At 37.1% G+C, this 17447-nt stretch overlaps 2 protein-coding genes across 2 annotated transcripts; both read right to left on the bottom strand.

The window, feature by feature from the left end:
• Nucleotides 1-210: 210 nt before the first annotated feature.
• On the bottom strand, nt 211-1152 carry LOC491652 (olfactory receptor 52E2). The gene has a single exon (XM_038568157.1). It carries the CDS (start codon nt 1144-1146, stop codon nt 211-213), a length of 936 nt encoding a protein of 311 aa, XP_038424085.1. The 5' UTR covers nt 1147-1152.
• A 15069-nt stretch (nt 1153-16221) lies between these two features.
• LOC491653 (olfactory receptor 52J3) lies at nt 16222-17160 on the bottom strand. The gene has a single exon (XM_038568156.1). The coding sequence runs from the start codon at nt 17158-17160 to the stop codon at nt 16222-16224; it is 939 nt and encodes a 312-aa protein (XP_038424084.1).
• Between the last annotated feature and the right edge of the window lie 287 nt (nt 17161-17447).

The following is a 17447-nucleotide window of genomic DNA, read 5'->3' as shown; positions in this document are numbered from 1 at the left end:
TGGAACAGTTGCTCATGCACCTTGATATTTAGAGTTCATAGCTTCTGTTCTCACTGCCTGAATGGCTGATGCACAAAAAATGGCACCCTTCCAAGTAAGTGATGATGGCCTTACCTCATTTTCCCTTTCTAAGGCCTCTTCTCATTCCTCAGATGCATAGATGTTAACATTTAATTCCCTGGTTAAAAACTGGAGATGTTCAGCCATTATTTACTTCTGGCTAAATATTCTGAGCACCCTTTCATGAATCTGCTTGGTTCTGACTCCATAGATGACAGGGTTGAGCATTGGTGGAATCACTACATACAGATTGGCCAGAAGGATATGGATGTAGTGGGGAACATTTTGGCCAAAACGATGTGTCAAAAAAGAGAAGAGGGCTGGGGTGTAAAAAGCCAAAATTACACAGACATGGGAGCCACAAGTGCTGAGAGACTTGAGCCTGGCCTCATGGGAGGGGAAATGGAAAACGGCACAGAGAATTTGGACATAGGACAGAGAAATGGCCATGATGTCAAGCCCCAGGATTGCTATGGTCCCCAGACCATATATAATATTGATTCTGATACTTGCACAGGCCAGACGCGCAAGACCCATATGCTCACAGTATGTGTGGGAGATGACATGATGTTCACAAAAGGGCAGTCTCAAGATGAGGAATACAAAGGGGAGTACAATGAAAAAAGATCTCGCAACCACCCCAAAACCAATAAGAGATACTACTTTGTTAGTAAGGATTGTGTTATAACGAAGAGGGTTACAGATAGCTACATAACGGTCATAAGCCATGGCAAGAAGGACTCCTGATTCCATGCCAGTAAAAATGTGAATGAAAAACATCTGAGTAAGGCAGTCATCAAAAGTGATCTCCCTGAGGCCAAACCAGAATATGCCCAGCATCTTAGGGATAGTGGTTGTGGACAGTCCCAGGTCAATGGTAGCCAGTATTGCTAGAAAGTAAAACATGGGCTGGTGGAGGCTGTGCTCAGTCTGGATGATGAACAAGATGGTGAAGTTTCCTATGAGTGCAATCAGATACATGGCACAAAAGGGAAAGCCAATCCAGATGTGGACTGTTTCTAGTCCTGGGATTCCCACCAGCAAGAAGGAGGAAGGGTGGAGCTGAGTTTGATTGGAAAGAGACATCTTGCTTTGGATTTCATATGAATGTGTCATTGCAGATGTGTGCTGATCCATATTGGAAGGTACCAGTCAGTTATGATGATGTTTATGTTACTGCAAAAAAACAAAAACCAAAACAAAAGTGGGTATCTTATCTGTTTATCCCATTATCAAAAATCTCATCAATAGTCTTGCTGCAAGAATAACTGAAAACCTCTATCCTAAAACTTTTTTTATCCTAAAATGTTTATAACTAGAATTTAGTTACTGAAAGCTGGATCAATTTTATTACTCAAAATATTTGTTTCATAAGGCATTTCACTTATTCTATTCAAGACCTTGTTTTATTGTATATGTTTATATATCTACTTATTTACATATATATGCATACATATACACACATACAGTGAGGAAATTAGTGAATTAATGAATGAATAAAGATAATACACACATATACATATGAATGCATATATGTAAACATACATACTCACTACCCTCTATATGAGTTTATTTCTGTCCCTTTTTCACATAGCTGTGATGTAAACCAGGATCATGATTTCTTAGTTGCTTACTAACCAATTTGAGTTTGTCCCATATGTGTTAATGACACTTAATGGTTGCTTGTGGATTAAATATCCTAACCAAAAACACACGTAACATTCACACACACAAAACTGTTTCTCCTTCGTGGTTGTATTTAAATTTCCAAAAGAGCTCTAGAGACTACTGAAAACCACATGCTAGGAGGAAATGTTTAAATTCATCATCTTTGAATGATGATCCTCAGAGGTTTTAATATATTGATATCCAAAGTGGGTTACAAGCAAACTAAGATGGTACATAGAATGTTAGTAACGTATTATTTACCTCATTCATGAATGTTAGTGACCAACTAGTGTCTTAAAAAGACTTACCAACTGGGCCACCTAGGTAACCCGATATTTTTTCAAGATTTTATTTATTTATTTGAGAGAGAGAGAGAGAGAGAGAGCACAAGCAGTGGGGAGAGGGAGAAGCATGCTCCCTGCTGAGCAGGGAACTCAATACGGGACTAGATCCCAGGACCATGAGATCATGGCCTGAGCCAAAGGCAGACATCCAACTGACTGAGCCACCCAGGTGCTCTAAGTGTTCCACTCTTGATTTCAGCTCAGGTCATGATCTCAGGGTCAAGAAATCATGCCCCATGTCAAGCTGCACTGGGCTTGGAGCCTGCTTAAGATTTTCTCCTTCTCCCTCTATCCTTCCCACCACTGCTTGTACTCTCCATCTCTCTCTCTCAAAAACAAACAAACAAACAAAGACAAAACATCAATCAACCTAAGTACTAAGGAGGATACCACATGGAGAAAATATAAATTACACTGGACTATGAGGAACAGTCTATATCTCATAATGACCAATTTATTTGGAACTAGTAAAATGTTGTAAATCTCAAGGGAGTCTTTCTGGTACTCCCACTATTATAGTGGAAAGCAGATAAAGCAAATATTCTCTCATCCAGTACTTGGTGATTTATAATTCTGTTATGTTAAAGGCAAAGTAAAAGTGACAGAATTTGTTGAAATGGATAAATGTTGGCCTTTACTTAAGCCAAAAATACCCAACCAAATAGAGGAGAGTGCCCATATCAATGGAAAGATCTCATTTAAATGCTTAAGTGCAGGGGTGCCCGGGTGGTGCAGTTAGTTAAGCATCCAACTCTTGGTTTCAGCTTAGGCCCTAATGTCAGAATTGTTTTTTATTTTTTTAAGATTTTATTTATTTACTCATGATACACAGAGAGAGACAGAGATATAGGCAGAGGGAGAAGCAGGTTCCATGCAGGGAGCCCGATGTGGAACTCCATCCTGGATCCCTGGGATCATGCCCTGAGCCAAAGGCAGATGCTCAACCACTGAGCCACCCAGGTGTCCCAACTGATGTCAGAGTTGTGAGATTGAGCTCCACATTGGGGTCCATGCTCAGGGCAGAGTCTGCTTGATATTCTCTCCCCCTCTGCCCCTCCCGCTTGTGCTCTCTCTTTCTCTCAAATAAATAAATCTTTAAATAAATTAATAAGTGCTTAAGTGCAAAAGCCTTGGGTAGTCTGAGAAATGTTTTAATCCAGAAATACAGTGAGAAAGGGGAAGGCAGGAAAATACTAGAAAGTAGGTATTATATAGTGGTTTCACTATATATAAAGTGGTTTCAGTTGAGCCTCTTCATTTTAACACATTTTTGAGCATGTCCCATGGCTTCAGAATGTGTCCTTCCTGTCAAGAACATGGAGTGTTAAGACAGGAGGCTAGGGCTAGGGTGATAAATATCACTACAATGGCATTTATATTACAATATATAACTGTTAGTGAAGTAAAAGTTGTACACCTTAAATTTATTTACACACTGTTGATATCAAACTTATTTAATAAAAAACGACGGGTTGCTAGAGAACTAAGAGATAATCATTTTTGGGCAACAAAAAGTTACAGATGTGACAACAAAATCTTTTTGTCAGATAAGTCTTTGGTTAAATCTCAAATATCATCTTTATTTAACTTAATAAATGTGTATACAAGGCTGTAAGATGTGAACAATGAGCTATTCTTATGTTTATACATACATAAAAGTTGTGCTGACAGTTTGCTTACATTTTGCATATGGTAAAATCAATACAAGTAGTGGTTACAAAAATTATTGTGAAGGGATTGGTTTTTCTCCTGGCTGTTAAGGAAAATCTAAATTATTCTAATAATAATAAATATATTTGTAAAAATTGATCTTCCATCTCTCATAGGTATATTCTAGAGTGGCTGACAATAACGTTTTAAAAACTAAGAGGAAAGCAATACAAAAAGCCTCAGATGTTGATTGAGGTAGTCAGAAAAAGAGAAGAAATAAAATTTCCTGAAAATTCAGAGCGTGAGGAAGAAATACTGATAGGATAATCTCTCCTTTATATACCTATTTTCTTTGGAATTATCATTTTACAAAATTATGTGAAATTATATTTACCTGTTGTGTTAGTCTAATGTATAGGCAGCCCTTTAATGTTAAAGAAACCCTCTCTTACTTATATCTGTATATATAAAACCTAGTATTGAGCCTGGCATATCAGTTAAGAGAATGTTAAATATATATTTTAAGGGAGCTCTTTAAATTAAAGTATAATAAACATGCAGTGTTATATTAGCTTCATGTGTACAATACAGTGATTCAACAATTCTATACATTACTTAGTGCTCATCACAGCAATTTCACCCCTCCTTCTATTTCACCCATTTATCCCTCTCATCTTCCCTTTGGCAACCACCAGTTTGTTTGCTGTATTTAAGTCTTTTTGTCTTGTTCTCTTTTTGTTATTTTGTTTCTTAAATTCCACATCTGAGTGAGATAATATGGTATTTGCCTTTCTCAGTCTTATTTCTTTCACTAAGCATTATATTCTCTAGCTCCATCCATGTCATTGTATATGGCAAAGATCTAATTTTTTTCTTGTCTGAGTAATATTCCATATGTAATATATATATACACCCACTCACCACATCTTTTTATCCATTCATCTATTGCAGGACACTTGGGTTGCTTCCCTATCTTGGCTATTATAAATAATGCTGCAATAAACATAGAGTACGTATATCTTTTCAAATTAGTGTTTTTACTTTCTTTGGGTAAATATCCAGTGTGGAATTATTGGATCATATAGTAATACTATTTTTTTGAGGAACCTCTGTACTATTTTTCACAGTGGCTCCATCAACTTGTGTTCCCACCAGTAGGGCATGAAGGTTCTTTTTTCCGCACATACTTGCTGACACTTGTTATTTCCTGTCTTTTTGATTTGAGCTGTTCTGAAAAGTATAAGATGGTATCTCATTGTGATTTTGTTTGCATTTCCCTGATGATTAGTGATATTGAGAGTCTATGAGCCATTTGTATGTCTTCTTTGGGAAAATGTCTATTCAGATCCTCAGGCCATTTTCAATTGGATTATTTGTTTTTTTGCTGCTGAGTTGTATAAGTTCTTTATATATTTTGGATATTAACCCCTTCTCAGATATACCATTTGCAAATATCTTTTTCCATTACACAGTGAAAGAAACCATCAATGAAACAACAAAGCAACCTACTGAATTGGAAAATATATGTGGTATTCTCTTTTTAGTAGTGAACTTAAAGTTGTAAAGAGACATCTTTGTGTTCTGTTATTTAAATAGGTAATAAAATGTAAGTACTCTGTAAGATTTATTTCATAAAAATATAATGAAATATAGCTTAAATCATATAGGATATTTCCTAAAAAGAGTCTTAAGTCTTGAATGATGGAGATATTCAGTGAACTGAACCCAAGGGTTTCTGTCTATCATAGGAAGTTTAGCTTCTAAAGTAGTGAAATCTTTGTGGTTTCAAAAAATGGTCACTGTTGCTTAAGGGAACAAACTTACAAGGAGCAGTAATTAAGCCCTAAAGATCTAATGCAGTGTAGTGAATATAGACAACAATACTGTATAAATATCAAATTTGCTAAGAGACTAGGACTTCATTTTTTCAACCAGTAGAAAAGATAATTATGTAATATGATAAACGTGTTAATTATCTCCATAATGACAATCATATGACACTATATAAATGTGACAAATTAACATGTTGTACCTAAATATATATGATGCTACATATAAGATATATTCCAATTTAAAAAAATGGTCTATCTTTCTGACACAAACTGTATGCCCATCAAAGGAATTACAACCTAAAAATCTTGAACCCTAGGAGATGGTGCCATATGCCAATGTTATACAAGGAAATACATTAACAAAACCTTGTGACTTCTACAGATATGCCATGTTTTTTTCCTAGTGTCCACACGTGCTACAAACTGTTTATACAACACATACTCTTACTGAGCATGAGGTCAAGTCTTAATCTGCACTGCACAAAGCAGTGCTCAGAAACACAGTGGACTCTTTCCACTGTTACTTTCTATATGTCTTTTACTTGTGATTACCCTATCCTTGAAGTGTGAGAGAACACATGTAGGGTTTGTTTGGTTTTCTTGCACCTTATCCTGATAGGAAACAATGGACAAATCTTTCTAGATTAAGACATCTGATCTTATAATGATTGAAAAGATAAAAATGCAAACGAGAGTTAGTGATATTTTTGTTATTATGTATACATATAGAACTTCCTTTGTGCCATACACCTAATCTCAGCCCCTCTGTTCTCCTCAGCTTTATGACACTATTATCTTTTCTCCTTTCTTCCCCTCTGCTCTGGCTACCATCCTGCCTATGGGCTGGGGAAGGGTGTAGCCCACTCACCAAACTGTGCACCATAAGCCATTCTGAGCCTGTCTTGATCTCTCTATTTTCATATGTACCCAAATAAGAAATGGAGTTATATCCTTCATGTGATGCTCCCCAAAGGATAGCCTCCAACGGAAACTCTCTAGGGCCTTATCTGTGAAGGACAGGAGGGCCTTGAGGTCCCTGTTTTGAGCCAGGTCCTACACTAGGTAGAAAAATCCACTAGGGAGTTCTGCTCTTCTCTATGGATAAAGATGCCAAGTATCCAGAATCAGTGATGTGCACCTGAGCCTGTGAACCAAATATAGTCACTGCCTGGAAGATTGGCCATCACCACCATGATACTTCTAACACCCTAGAAATCAGTTCTAATGTGATAAAGCTCAAGCAGAATGGATTCTAATTGCAAGCTCATCCGCTTACTGACTGTGTGATATTGAACAAGCTATTTATTCTCATTAAGATCTAATATTCTTTAAAAACATGACTTTCTTTATTTATTCATGAGGGACACAGAAAGAGAAGCAGAGACATAGGCAGAGGGAGAAGCAGGCTCCCTGTGGGGAGCCTGATGCAGGACTCAATCCCAGGACCCCATGATCAGGATCTGAGCCAAAGGCAGGTGCTCAACCAATGAACCACCCAGGTGCCTCTCTAATATTCTTTTTATATGGAAAAGAGGAAATAAAATAGTATCTTTTTCATATGTTTTATGTGAAGTAACATGTAGTTTGCCTGATAGGATGTCTTTTACACAATAAGTATTTAAAGAATGTTAATAACAACTAGAAAATTCCACTAACTTTGGGGTGCTCCCTATTCACTTTATTACAAATAAATTCCCTCATGTTTCTTCACAGAGCCAAAACAGACTCAAGCTCCCACATGCATCTCAAGGTCCCAGCACGTCATTCCCTATTGCCTTTCATTTAGCGTTCACTTTCTTACACTTCTCACGAGGGCCTTCCTAATCTCCAGTATCCAACAAATGTATCATAAGTCATTGCATTGTTTGTTTCTTTGGTGTTGAGTTTAAGAAGTTCTTTTTAGATCTTGGAAACTAGCCCTTTATCTGATATGTCATTTGCAAATATCTTCTCCCATTCTGTAGGTCGTCTTTGAGTTTTGTTGACTGTATCCTTTGCTGTGCGAAAGCTTCTTATCTCATTCATTTGGGGAATATAAATAATAGTGAAAGGGAATATAAGGGAAGGGGGAAGAAATGTGTGGGAAATATCAGAAAGGGAGACAGAACGTAAAGACTGCTAACTCTGGGAAACGAACTAGGGGTGGTGGAAGGGGAGGAGGGCGGGGGGTGGGAGTGAATGGGTGACGGGCACTGGGGGTTATTCTGTATGTTAGTAAATTGAACACCAATAAAAAATAAATTAAAAAAAAATAAAAACAAAAATAAGTCATTGCAGACTTCTCCAAAGTGTTTGCATTTAACAATTCTTGTGATGAAATATCTTGAACATGGGAAGTCATTTAAGTAAACTGTGCACTTGGGCTTCAGCACAAATAAGACATGGATTAAAATGGAGGCATGTTCTGTACTCCTGTCTCATTTCCTCAGCAGGTAGAAATACTACTGTCCCAACTTTAGTGTTTATTGTTAGCATATTTTTTATAACTTTCTTACACACGCAAAAGTTTGTAAACAAGTGGGAATCATTCCGTGGCATTTACAAGGTCTTTGTTAATATTCTCTAGATGCCATATTCCAGTAAAATATTGTTCCAACTGGCAAAGCAATCTAAAGAAAATCTGATTCATCCTCTTAATTATCTTATGCAAGAGTTGACAAGCATTTTTTTTTTTTTATGATAGTCAAAGACAGAGAGAGAGAGAGAGGCAGAGACACAGGCAGAGGGAGAAGCAGGCTCCATGCAGGGAGCCCGACGTGGGATTCGATCCCGGGTCTCCGGGATCGCGCCCTGGGCCAAAGGCAGGCGCCAAACCGCTGCGCCACCCTGGGATCCCGACAAGCATTTTTAAGAAAAGTGACCACAGATGCCAAACTTTCTTTTTAGATTCCTTTTTTTTACCCTGCTCTGATAATTCCTTGACAACAGCAAGACCTCTCTGATCCCTTCAAACGCAACACTAATTTCATACATGTGATACTGCTGTTTCAGTTATTCCAAAATAGTGTTTACCAAATTATGTGTTCACCACCAGAAGAACCAGAAATTTTCAAATCCTATGATTCTTTTTCCTTTTTATTTTTTTATTTTTTTTATTTTTATTTTTTTTAATTTTTATTTATTTATGATAGTCACACAGAGAGAGAGAGAGGCAGAGACAAAGGCAGAGGGAGAAGCAGGCTCCATGCACCGGGAGCCCGACGTGGGACTCGATCCCGGGTCTCCAGGATCGTGCCCTGGGCCAAAGGCAGGCGCTAAACCGCTGCGCCACTCAGGGATCCCTCCTTTTTATTTTTAAGTAGACTTTTAAAAATGTTTGATCTCAGAAAAATTGAAAGGTAGTACAGAGTTCCTATGCAACCTTCACTGTTTCCCCTGTTATTAACAATGTAGCCTAGTACATTTTTTGTTATTTAAATTCAATTAGCCAACATATAGTACATCATTAGTTTCAGATGTAGAGTTCAGTACTCATCAATTGCATATAACACTCAGTGTTCATCACATCAAGTCTCCTCCTTGATGCCCATCATCCAGTTACTGCATCTCTCCACCTCCCTTCTAGCAACTCTCAGTTTGTTTTCTATTGTTAAGAGTCCCTTGTGGTTTGTCTCCCTCTCCGACTTCTTCCCCCCATTCAGCTTTTCCTCCCTTGCCCTATGATTCTCTACACTGCTTCTTATAGTTTACATATGAATGAAACCATATAATTGTCTTTCTCTGATTGATTTACTGCGCTCAGGATAATACCCTCCAGTTCTATCCATGTAGAGTACATTTTTTTAAAAAATGAAGAGAGAGGGTGTGTAGAAAACAAACATGACTGTAGCATGGGAGCTACAATTGCTCAGTGTCTTGTGATGGGCATTTGTAATTTGAGGTGGAATACAACCCAGAGGATGTAGCCATAGGAGATTCCCAGCAGTACCAGGATGAGGACAAGGAAAAAAGTGGCTAAGAGACCACAGATAGCATTGATTTGAAAATTGGCATAAGCCAACTTGGCAATGCTCATGTGCTCACTGTTTTCTGGGCAATATTGTGGGCATCACAAAGGGCAGACACTGGATTAGGTAGACTGGGGACAGTGTGAGCATAACTGCACTCAGTGCAATAAACTATCACGATGATTGTGTAGTGGAGTGGTGCACAGAAGGCCACTGAATGGTCAAAAGTCATTGCAGAAGTCCTGAAGACACCATTCCTGTGTATGAGAAACATCTGGGCCCCAGAGACCCCAAAGCCAATCTCTTGAGTGTTCAACCAAAAGATATGTGGTGCCAAGGATGTGGAGAAAGCCAAATATAGAACCAGAAATAATATAGGGGTCACAAGGATTCTGTCTGCCTGTATCACTATTTAAATTGTTACATTCAAATAAGAACTAAAATCTAAATACAACAGAAGAGCAAGGAAATCCAGGCGTTGGTAGTCTCAAGCCCTGGCATGCCTAAAAGAAAAAGTGAGAATGATGGGTTGATGAGGAATTCTGAATTTGGCTGGAATATGAGGAGATCCAATTCATTCCTAGAAAGAAAAAAAAAATGTTGGCAAATTGAACACCAATAAAAAATAAAATTATTACTAAAAAAAAGAAAAAAAAACATAATGCTTTCAGATGATTAGTTCATACTTAGTAGAGTACAAGAGAAGGCAGTGATATTGTTTCTTATCTGTATTGGCCTATCGGAGAGAGAAAAGGGAAAGTTCCTGACACTGGACACAGCTTGAATCTAAGGAACAAAAGTTTTATGACAAGTAATTGCAGAGCCAATGCCAAGGAATAATAGAACATCCTCTGTAGTTCTGAACCAAAATAATCTATATTCTGCTACTTTTTTATTAGCAAAGATTAGTGTCTGGATTAATATAAAATGTAAGGACTTCCCAAATTGAGCATGTTAAGGACAAACCTAAACAAACCATTAAGGCAGAGAAAGACAGATGTGGGTCTCTGAACAGAGCTGCACTAACATAAAGAACCATTATATGCCAACGGACTTAAGTGTGTTTCATTTGATACTAATTTTCACATGACTTCAAATTCAGAAATTCATCTCTAAAATCAATAGATATCCTCATGAAATTATTAAACAAATACTTGTAGATAAATACCATCAAACAAATGTTAAACTGAACTAGGCACAAGAGGATTTGGCCCATAATAAATAATCTGAGAGCCAAAATACTTGTGATTACAGCAATGTGCATCCCTTTGTTACTGGGATGATGGAAGAACACAAGGTAACAAGGAAGACTTCAGGTTTTTCCCTGTATACCAGGAGGATATACAAGAAAGACAATGATTGGAGTTGGTGAAAGTAGGAAGTTTGAGGGAAGTACTGATTGTGGACATAGCTCACCCAAGGACATTCTTTGTCCTTACCCCAGCAATATACATAGGACAGTGTCCCTAGTTTCTGATAATTCTTTTTCTAACAGAAAATCAGAAATAGAGAAAAGACAGGAAAACTGGAGAGTGGAAAAAAGTTCTATTTTTGACTTTTTGAGGAAACTTCATACTATTTTCCAGAGTGGCTGCACCAGTTTACATTCCCACCCACAGTGTGTTACATTCCCACCCCCTTTTTCTGCATCCTCACCAATACCTGTTGTTTCCTAGGTTGTTAATTTTAGCCATCCTGACTGTTGTGAGGTGACACCTCATGATGATTTTGATTTGTATTTCCTTATGATAAGTGGTGTTGAGCATCTTTTCATGGGTCTGTTAGCCATCTGGATATCTTCTTTGGAAAAAAATGTGTGTTCATGTCTTCTACCCATTTCTTAACCAGATTATTTGTCTTTTGGGTATTGAGTTTGTTAGGTTCTTTATAGATTTTGGATACTAACCCTTTATCAGACATGTTATTCACAAATATCTTCTCCCATTCCAAAGGTTCCCTCTTAATTTTGTTGATTGTTTCCTTCACTGTGCAAAAGCTTTCCATCTTGATGAAGTCCCAATACTACCTTTTTGCTTTTGTTTCCCTTGCCTCCAGAGACATGTCAGTATGAAGTTACTTTGGCTGAAGTCAAAGAGGTTACTTCCTATATTGTCCTCTAGGATTTAGGTCTTTTTCTGACTTACATCCAGGTCTTTCATCCGTTTTGACTTTATTTTTGTGTATGGTATAAAGAAGTGGTCCAGTTTCATTCTTCTGTATCTCACTGTCCAATTTTTTCAACAACATTTGGTGAAGAGACTGTCCTTTTTTCCACTGGATATTCTTTCCTACTTTGTTGAAGATTAGTAGACCATACAGTTTTGGGTCCATTTCTGGGTTCTCTGTTCTGTTCCATTGAAATATATGTCTGTTTTTGTGACAATACCACACTGTCTTGATGACTACAGCTTTGTAACATAGCTTGAAGTTTGGAATTATGATGCCTCCAGCTTTTCTTTTCTTTTTCAATGCACAGTCTTGCTGATAAACGATTACATGTCTCCTTCAGGAAGACCAGTGTATAAGTGGCTGCTCAGTAAGATCCTTCTTCAGGGGGAGATAGCCTCCATTTCAGTGGGCTCCAGGTTTCAGAGTTGTGTCAAGATTGAATTCAGGAAACACAGCAGAAATTCCTGACATCGTTCCAGACCTGCAGAAAGTAGCCCAAAAGGAACTTCTCCTGGCTTACCAGATTTTCCTTAGGAATATATTTCCCACAGCCTTCTTGAGGAGAGTGTTTTCTAGGGCCTCTCAGGCAGAGTTATAGGCTGGTTGAGCAGGCATGTAAAATAAATCCACTCTAACATTCTGTGTTCCTGGAAGTCTTTGGGAACTTTCCTTTATGGTTTTCTTCAGGGTAATTCTGGCATTTCATTTTACTGAAGACCATCTTTGAGTATAAGTTTCATTCTACTGTCCAACAGTTAGAATGATTCCCAAATGCATTGAGTCCAGAATCTCTACTTAAGGTCCTCTTATTACAATTCAGCCTCATGCTGTCATAAATTTTACTACTCAGATCCAGTACTTAGAATTTAGTATCACACATGTTCCCCAGATTTCTATTGTATAAAGTGGCAAAATCTTTCAATTCTTTTGGTTAATATATTTTACCCCCTGCAGGCATTTGTGTCCAATCATAGATTTAGAATTGTAATTTCTCACACACTGGACACTATCCATATATGATTATTGAACATCTAAATGTGGCAAATTCAACTGAAGGAATGTATTTTAATATTTATTTATTTCAATTAAAGTTTAAAGTCTGAAGCAGTATAAAATATTTTTCAGTTTGGCATGTTTTGTTTTGTTTTGTATTTTACTTTAGCCATTGAAAATTTAGTGTACAAAATAAGATGTGTTTTATGTGTTAAATACTAGATTAAGAAGATTTACTTTTATTATTTAAATGATATTAAATATTTAATTGATATGTATATTGATTTTATGCTTAAATAAATTTTGGATAATATTAAGTTAGATTAAATATGCTATTGAATTAATTATAATTTTTTTTAGCTTTCATAACATGGTTAATAGAAAATCTTAATTATATGGATGACCCACATTTTATTCCTATTAGATACCACTTTTCTCAGAAACCGTGCAGAGGGGTGGCAATTTTTCATGGCATAGATCACCAATCTATTTTAAGCCAACTACCTCAGGGAAAGATATTACATTTTCTTTGTATCTACCTCATACAAGAGAAGAAAAGCTGCTTCTAATGGTAAAGGGGGTTTGGCAGAACTCAGAATTTCCTTCATTGAAGTCTACTCACACAATGCTGTTCCAATTTTTAGAATTCTGTTTCTATCTAATAAATGTCCTAGCAGAAGATTGAGAGATTGTTTTATTTTGTTTTTTGTTTTGTTTTTTAGTGTAGTCAAAAATGCTCTGTTTTCTTGCCTGGGCCTTAAGTTGGATATTTAAAGTTCATTGTTTCCTTTATCCACATTCTCCAACTTCTTTATCAAAGAAAGAACAAATCTATACTTTTCTTTTATTCTTACTAAAATATTTGGCAGAAATACTTGGACACTGAAAGCCTTGTGTTCTTTAAGTGCTTGGTTATAGAGGTTAGTAAGAGTACACTGCATCCTGCATACCATCAATGTCTCCTTTGCCAATAGCAGCAGAAGCCCTACTGTCTCTAAGGCTAATTAGGCAAGAAACTAATTCTAAATTCCATTCTTAAGAATTTGTTACCCAGGAAGCACTTTTAGTACCTATACTTAGTGCCAGTTAGGGTTCAGAACTACAATGAGTATTAAGGAATAAATAATTTATTACAGGAATTAGATATGATTGTGGGAGGAGCTAGGGGGAAAAAGATCTAAAAACAATTTACCAGCCAGATTAGGCCTACATGAATGAGTTAATGTTTGCAGAAGATGAGGTACCCTCAGCTTCTGGGGTGGGAACACAAAGGGAGTGAGTGTAGAAATTTAAAGAAGGTGATTTGTTATCCCTGGCTACTGCTTCTGTGTTTTCAGTAAAATATCTAGTGTCAGATTTGCGATCCCTGTTGATGAGTAGGTCGGTAGCCATGGAGAGCTTTGTGTAGAGCTGAAGGATATGGGGAGAAAGTAGAATCCTCTAGTATCACTGTTTCTCTGGTTGGACTGTCACTACCTGTAAACAATATTGAACTACAGAAAATAGTAGCTGGTGTTTCACATTTGCTCCCACAGCTTATGCCTTTCTGATGTGACCAACTCTAAACTGGAAACTTAATAGGGAAGAGAATTCTGGAAACAAAGTGTTAGCAAGGTAGTCATAGTGCAGTCACGCCAAACACATTTTATCATCTGTGTTTGTCCAAGTGAGGAGCAGAATTAAGTCTCAGCTAATATTTTAAGGAATTAAAGACACATTATTTAATCAATGAATAGTAAATAAACTGAGGAACAAGTGAACTCAAAAAATTCCATCAGGGTAATTTTAACTATGGCAAAATGACAGTATGTTATTTTATTTTCCTACAAATTAGTTTGAACAACAAAGGGAGAGTGAAAAAAGCATAGGAGGATTAATCAGCTCTAAAAATTATTAAAATATATTATAATTCTGTAGTGATGAAAACATTGTGATACAGGTTCACGAACAAACAGACAAACCAATGATATAAATAAAAAGCAGACTCTTGCACAAGGTGAAATTTAATATGAGGAAGAATAAATGCAAATCAGTTCTGAAGTGATGAATTGTTAAGTCAATTATGTTATTCAACAGATTGGAAATAGATACAGAAAAGTATTTCATTTTCTTAGATTTCACCTCCAAATAAATTGCAGTTAGATTGGAATTAGAAGTAAAACCTAACACACACACACACACATCCAAATAACAACATAGATGTTGGGATGTTGATATATAATACAGCTATGCAGAAGCCCTAAGTTTGAAAGTGATAAAATGCTGTGTTATAGGTATTATAATAAGTATTTATTTCATTTAAAACTTTAATCTGTCATATGAAAATAAGTTATTAAATATAAAGGACCTATAGTAAAGTGTTAATATGTCAAGTGTATTCAAAATCTCATGCTTTGAGACTAGGCAGAAAACTTGGAGAAGGGTCAAGGAAATTAGTAAATAAACATCATAAAAATAAATAAGAACATGACCTATTCAACCAGAATCTATTATCTGATGATCCTACTTCTACTTCTTCTAAGTGTAGAAACTTTAGAAATTTTTCAAATATGTGCAAAAACAATTCAGAAAGATATCTCAACATCAATTCTGGGTTAAAAATAACTAAAATAGGGATCCCTGGGTGGCGCAGCGGTTTAGCGCCTGCCTTTGGCTCAGGGCGCGATCCTGGAGACCCGGGATCGAATCCCACGTCGGACTCCCGGTGCATGGAGCCTGCTTCTCCCTCTGCCTGTGTCTCTGCCTCTCTCTCTCTCTCTCTCTGCGTGACTATTGTAAATAAATTAAAATTAAAAAAATAACTAAAATATTATATATATATTCAAACGATGAAAAGATAAAATGCAAATGAAAGATTCTAGTACATTTAAGAGGAATACTAACATGTATCGACATAGATCTCTGCATTTAATATTAAGTGAAACAATTGTCTGTGAAATGATATACAATGCATTACCATTTACATGAAATAAAAAATCATAATCCCAAACCCCATGAAATTATTGAATTAAAAATGAACAATTTAGACTCTAAGAAAGATTGAAAGTATGTAGTGGTCATTCCTGTCTCTTAGGATAAGAAAAAACTAGAACTGGGTGGGATAAGACTCATAGGTCCTTTCAACTTAAAGTCTCATGTATTTGATTAAGAATAACATTCAAGATAAATAAATTACAGTAATAGTAGTTTTTAATTACATGTTGTGAGAACAAAGGCATTTGTTGTATGTTTTCTTGTCTTACTTTTGTTGAATGGAGGGAAAAATAAGACTTAAAACTTGTGGGGAGAAAAAAAGCACTGTTAACAAATGTAATGATGGGAAGTGTCATTGGTTGGACTGTTCACTCTCACACAGAGTGTAATAATGCAAAAAGTTCTTGCTTCCTTGAACTTTAAATATTTTGAAGATTCTTCAAATCATAGAATCAATAATGAGCCAACATCAAATGCTCTGGAATATAATTTGGCATCATTAAAATTAGACAGTGAGAAATCTCTGAAAAGAATACACATTTTCCTTGCAAGGTCAAAATGCTTGGTAAACAAAGGCAAGAGTACCTACTTTTTAGCAAAGACACGGAGCACTCGCTCTCGAATCTGTTTGGTCCTTACACCATAAATGATGGGGTTGAGTGATGGTGGGATAACCAAATAGAGGTTGGCAACAAGAATGTGAATGTAGCGTGGTATGTTATGTCCAAATCGGTGAGTGAGGAAGGAGAACACTGAGGGGATATAGAAAACACAGATGACCCCAACGTGAGAACCACATGTGCTGAGTGCTTTTAGCCGAGCATCCTGTGATGGGAGGCGAAAGACAGCTCGGAGAATGTACACATAAGAGATGCCAATTAGGACCAGGTTCAGCAGAAAGAGAGAGACCACAAAGAGCCCATAGATGGCATTGACACGGATGTTTCCACAGGAGAGTTTGGCAATGCCCATGTGCTCACAGTAGGAGTGAGCTATTACATGAGCCTGACAGAAGGGTAGGCGGTAGATGAGATAGACTATGGGAAGTGTAAATAAAACTGGACGAATCACAATGCACATGCTGATGCCGACCAGCACTCGGGATGTCAAGATGGTTGTATAGTGGAGGGGAGCACAGATGGCCACATAGCGATCAAAGGCCATGGCTACCAGGACCTCGGCCTCCATGCCAGTGAAGGCATGGATTAAAAACATCTGGGCCACACAAGCTCCAAAGTTAATCTCATGAGCATCAAACCAGAAGATTCCCAGCATTCGGGGCACAGAGGTTGTGGAAAGGGCCAAATCAATAGTTGAAAGGAGGGCCAGAAAATAGAACATGGGCTCCCTCCGCAGGGTCTGCTCCATCTTGATGACTAGCAAAATCGTGGCATTGCCCAGTAAAGCCACAAGGTAAACAGAACAGAAAGGCAGGGAGATCCAGGCATGGGCCCCTTCCAGACCAGGGATTCCAACGAGGAAGAATGTGGCTGGGTGAAAAATGCTCCTGTTGGGGTAAAGCATCCTTCCAAATGACAGAGAAGGAGATGTCTTTCCTAGAAGGAGGAGAAAAAAGTTTGAATATGCTTATGAAAATGACTACCTTAGTGCTTCAGTATATAGCAAAAATGAAGAAAAGTTGCTATCTGCAAGGGCTTATGAATGTATCTTTTTTATTATAAGCTGAACCATACTCATTTGAATAAGCCAGTCTCAAAGAATTTAATCTTTTTTTTTTTAACTTCCAAGGCTTATCAGGAAGCCAATGGCAGAATTATTAAGACACAGAACTTGCTATTAAATATGGAATA

Source organism: Canis lupus, chromosome 21 (assembly GCF_011100685.1).
Source record: "Canis lupus familiaris isolate Mischka breed German Shepherd chromosome 21, alternate assembly UU_Cfam_GSD_1.0, whole genome shotgun sequence".
Lineage (NCBI taxonomy): Eukaryota > Metazoa > Chordata > Mammalia > Carnivora > Canidae > Canis > Canis lupus.
This window is presented reverse-complemented; position numbering and strand designations above follow the sequence as displayed.

Bases quoted from the DNA above. Each gene is read 5' to 3' on its own strand.
- LOC491653 (XM_038568156.1), bottom strand. From the start codon at position 17,160: ATGCTTTACCCCAACAGGAGCATTTTTCACCCAGCCACATTCTTCCTC.
- LOC491652 (XM_038568157.1), bottom strand. From the start codon at position 1,146: ATGTCTCTTTCCAATCAAACTCAGCTCCACCCTTCCTCCTTCTTGCTG.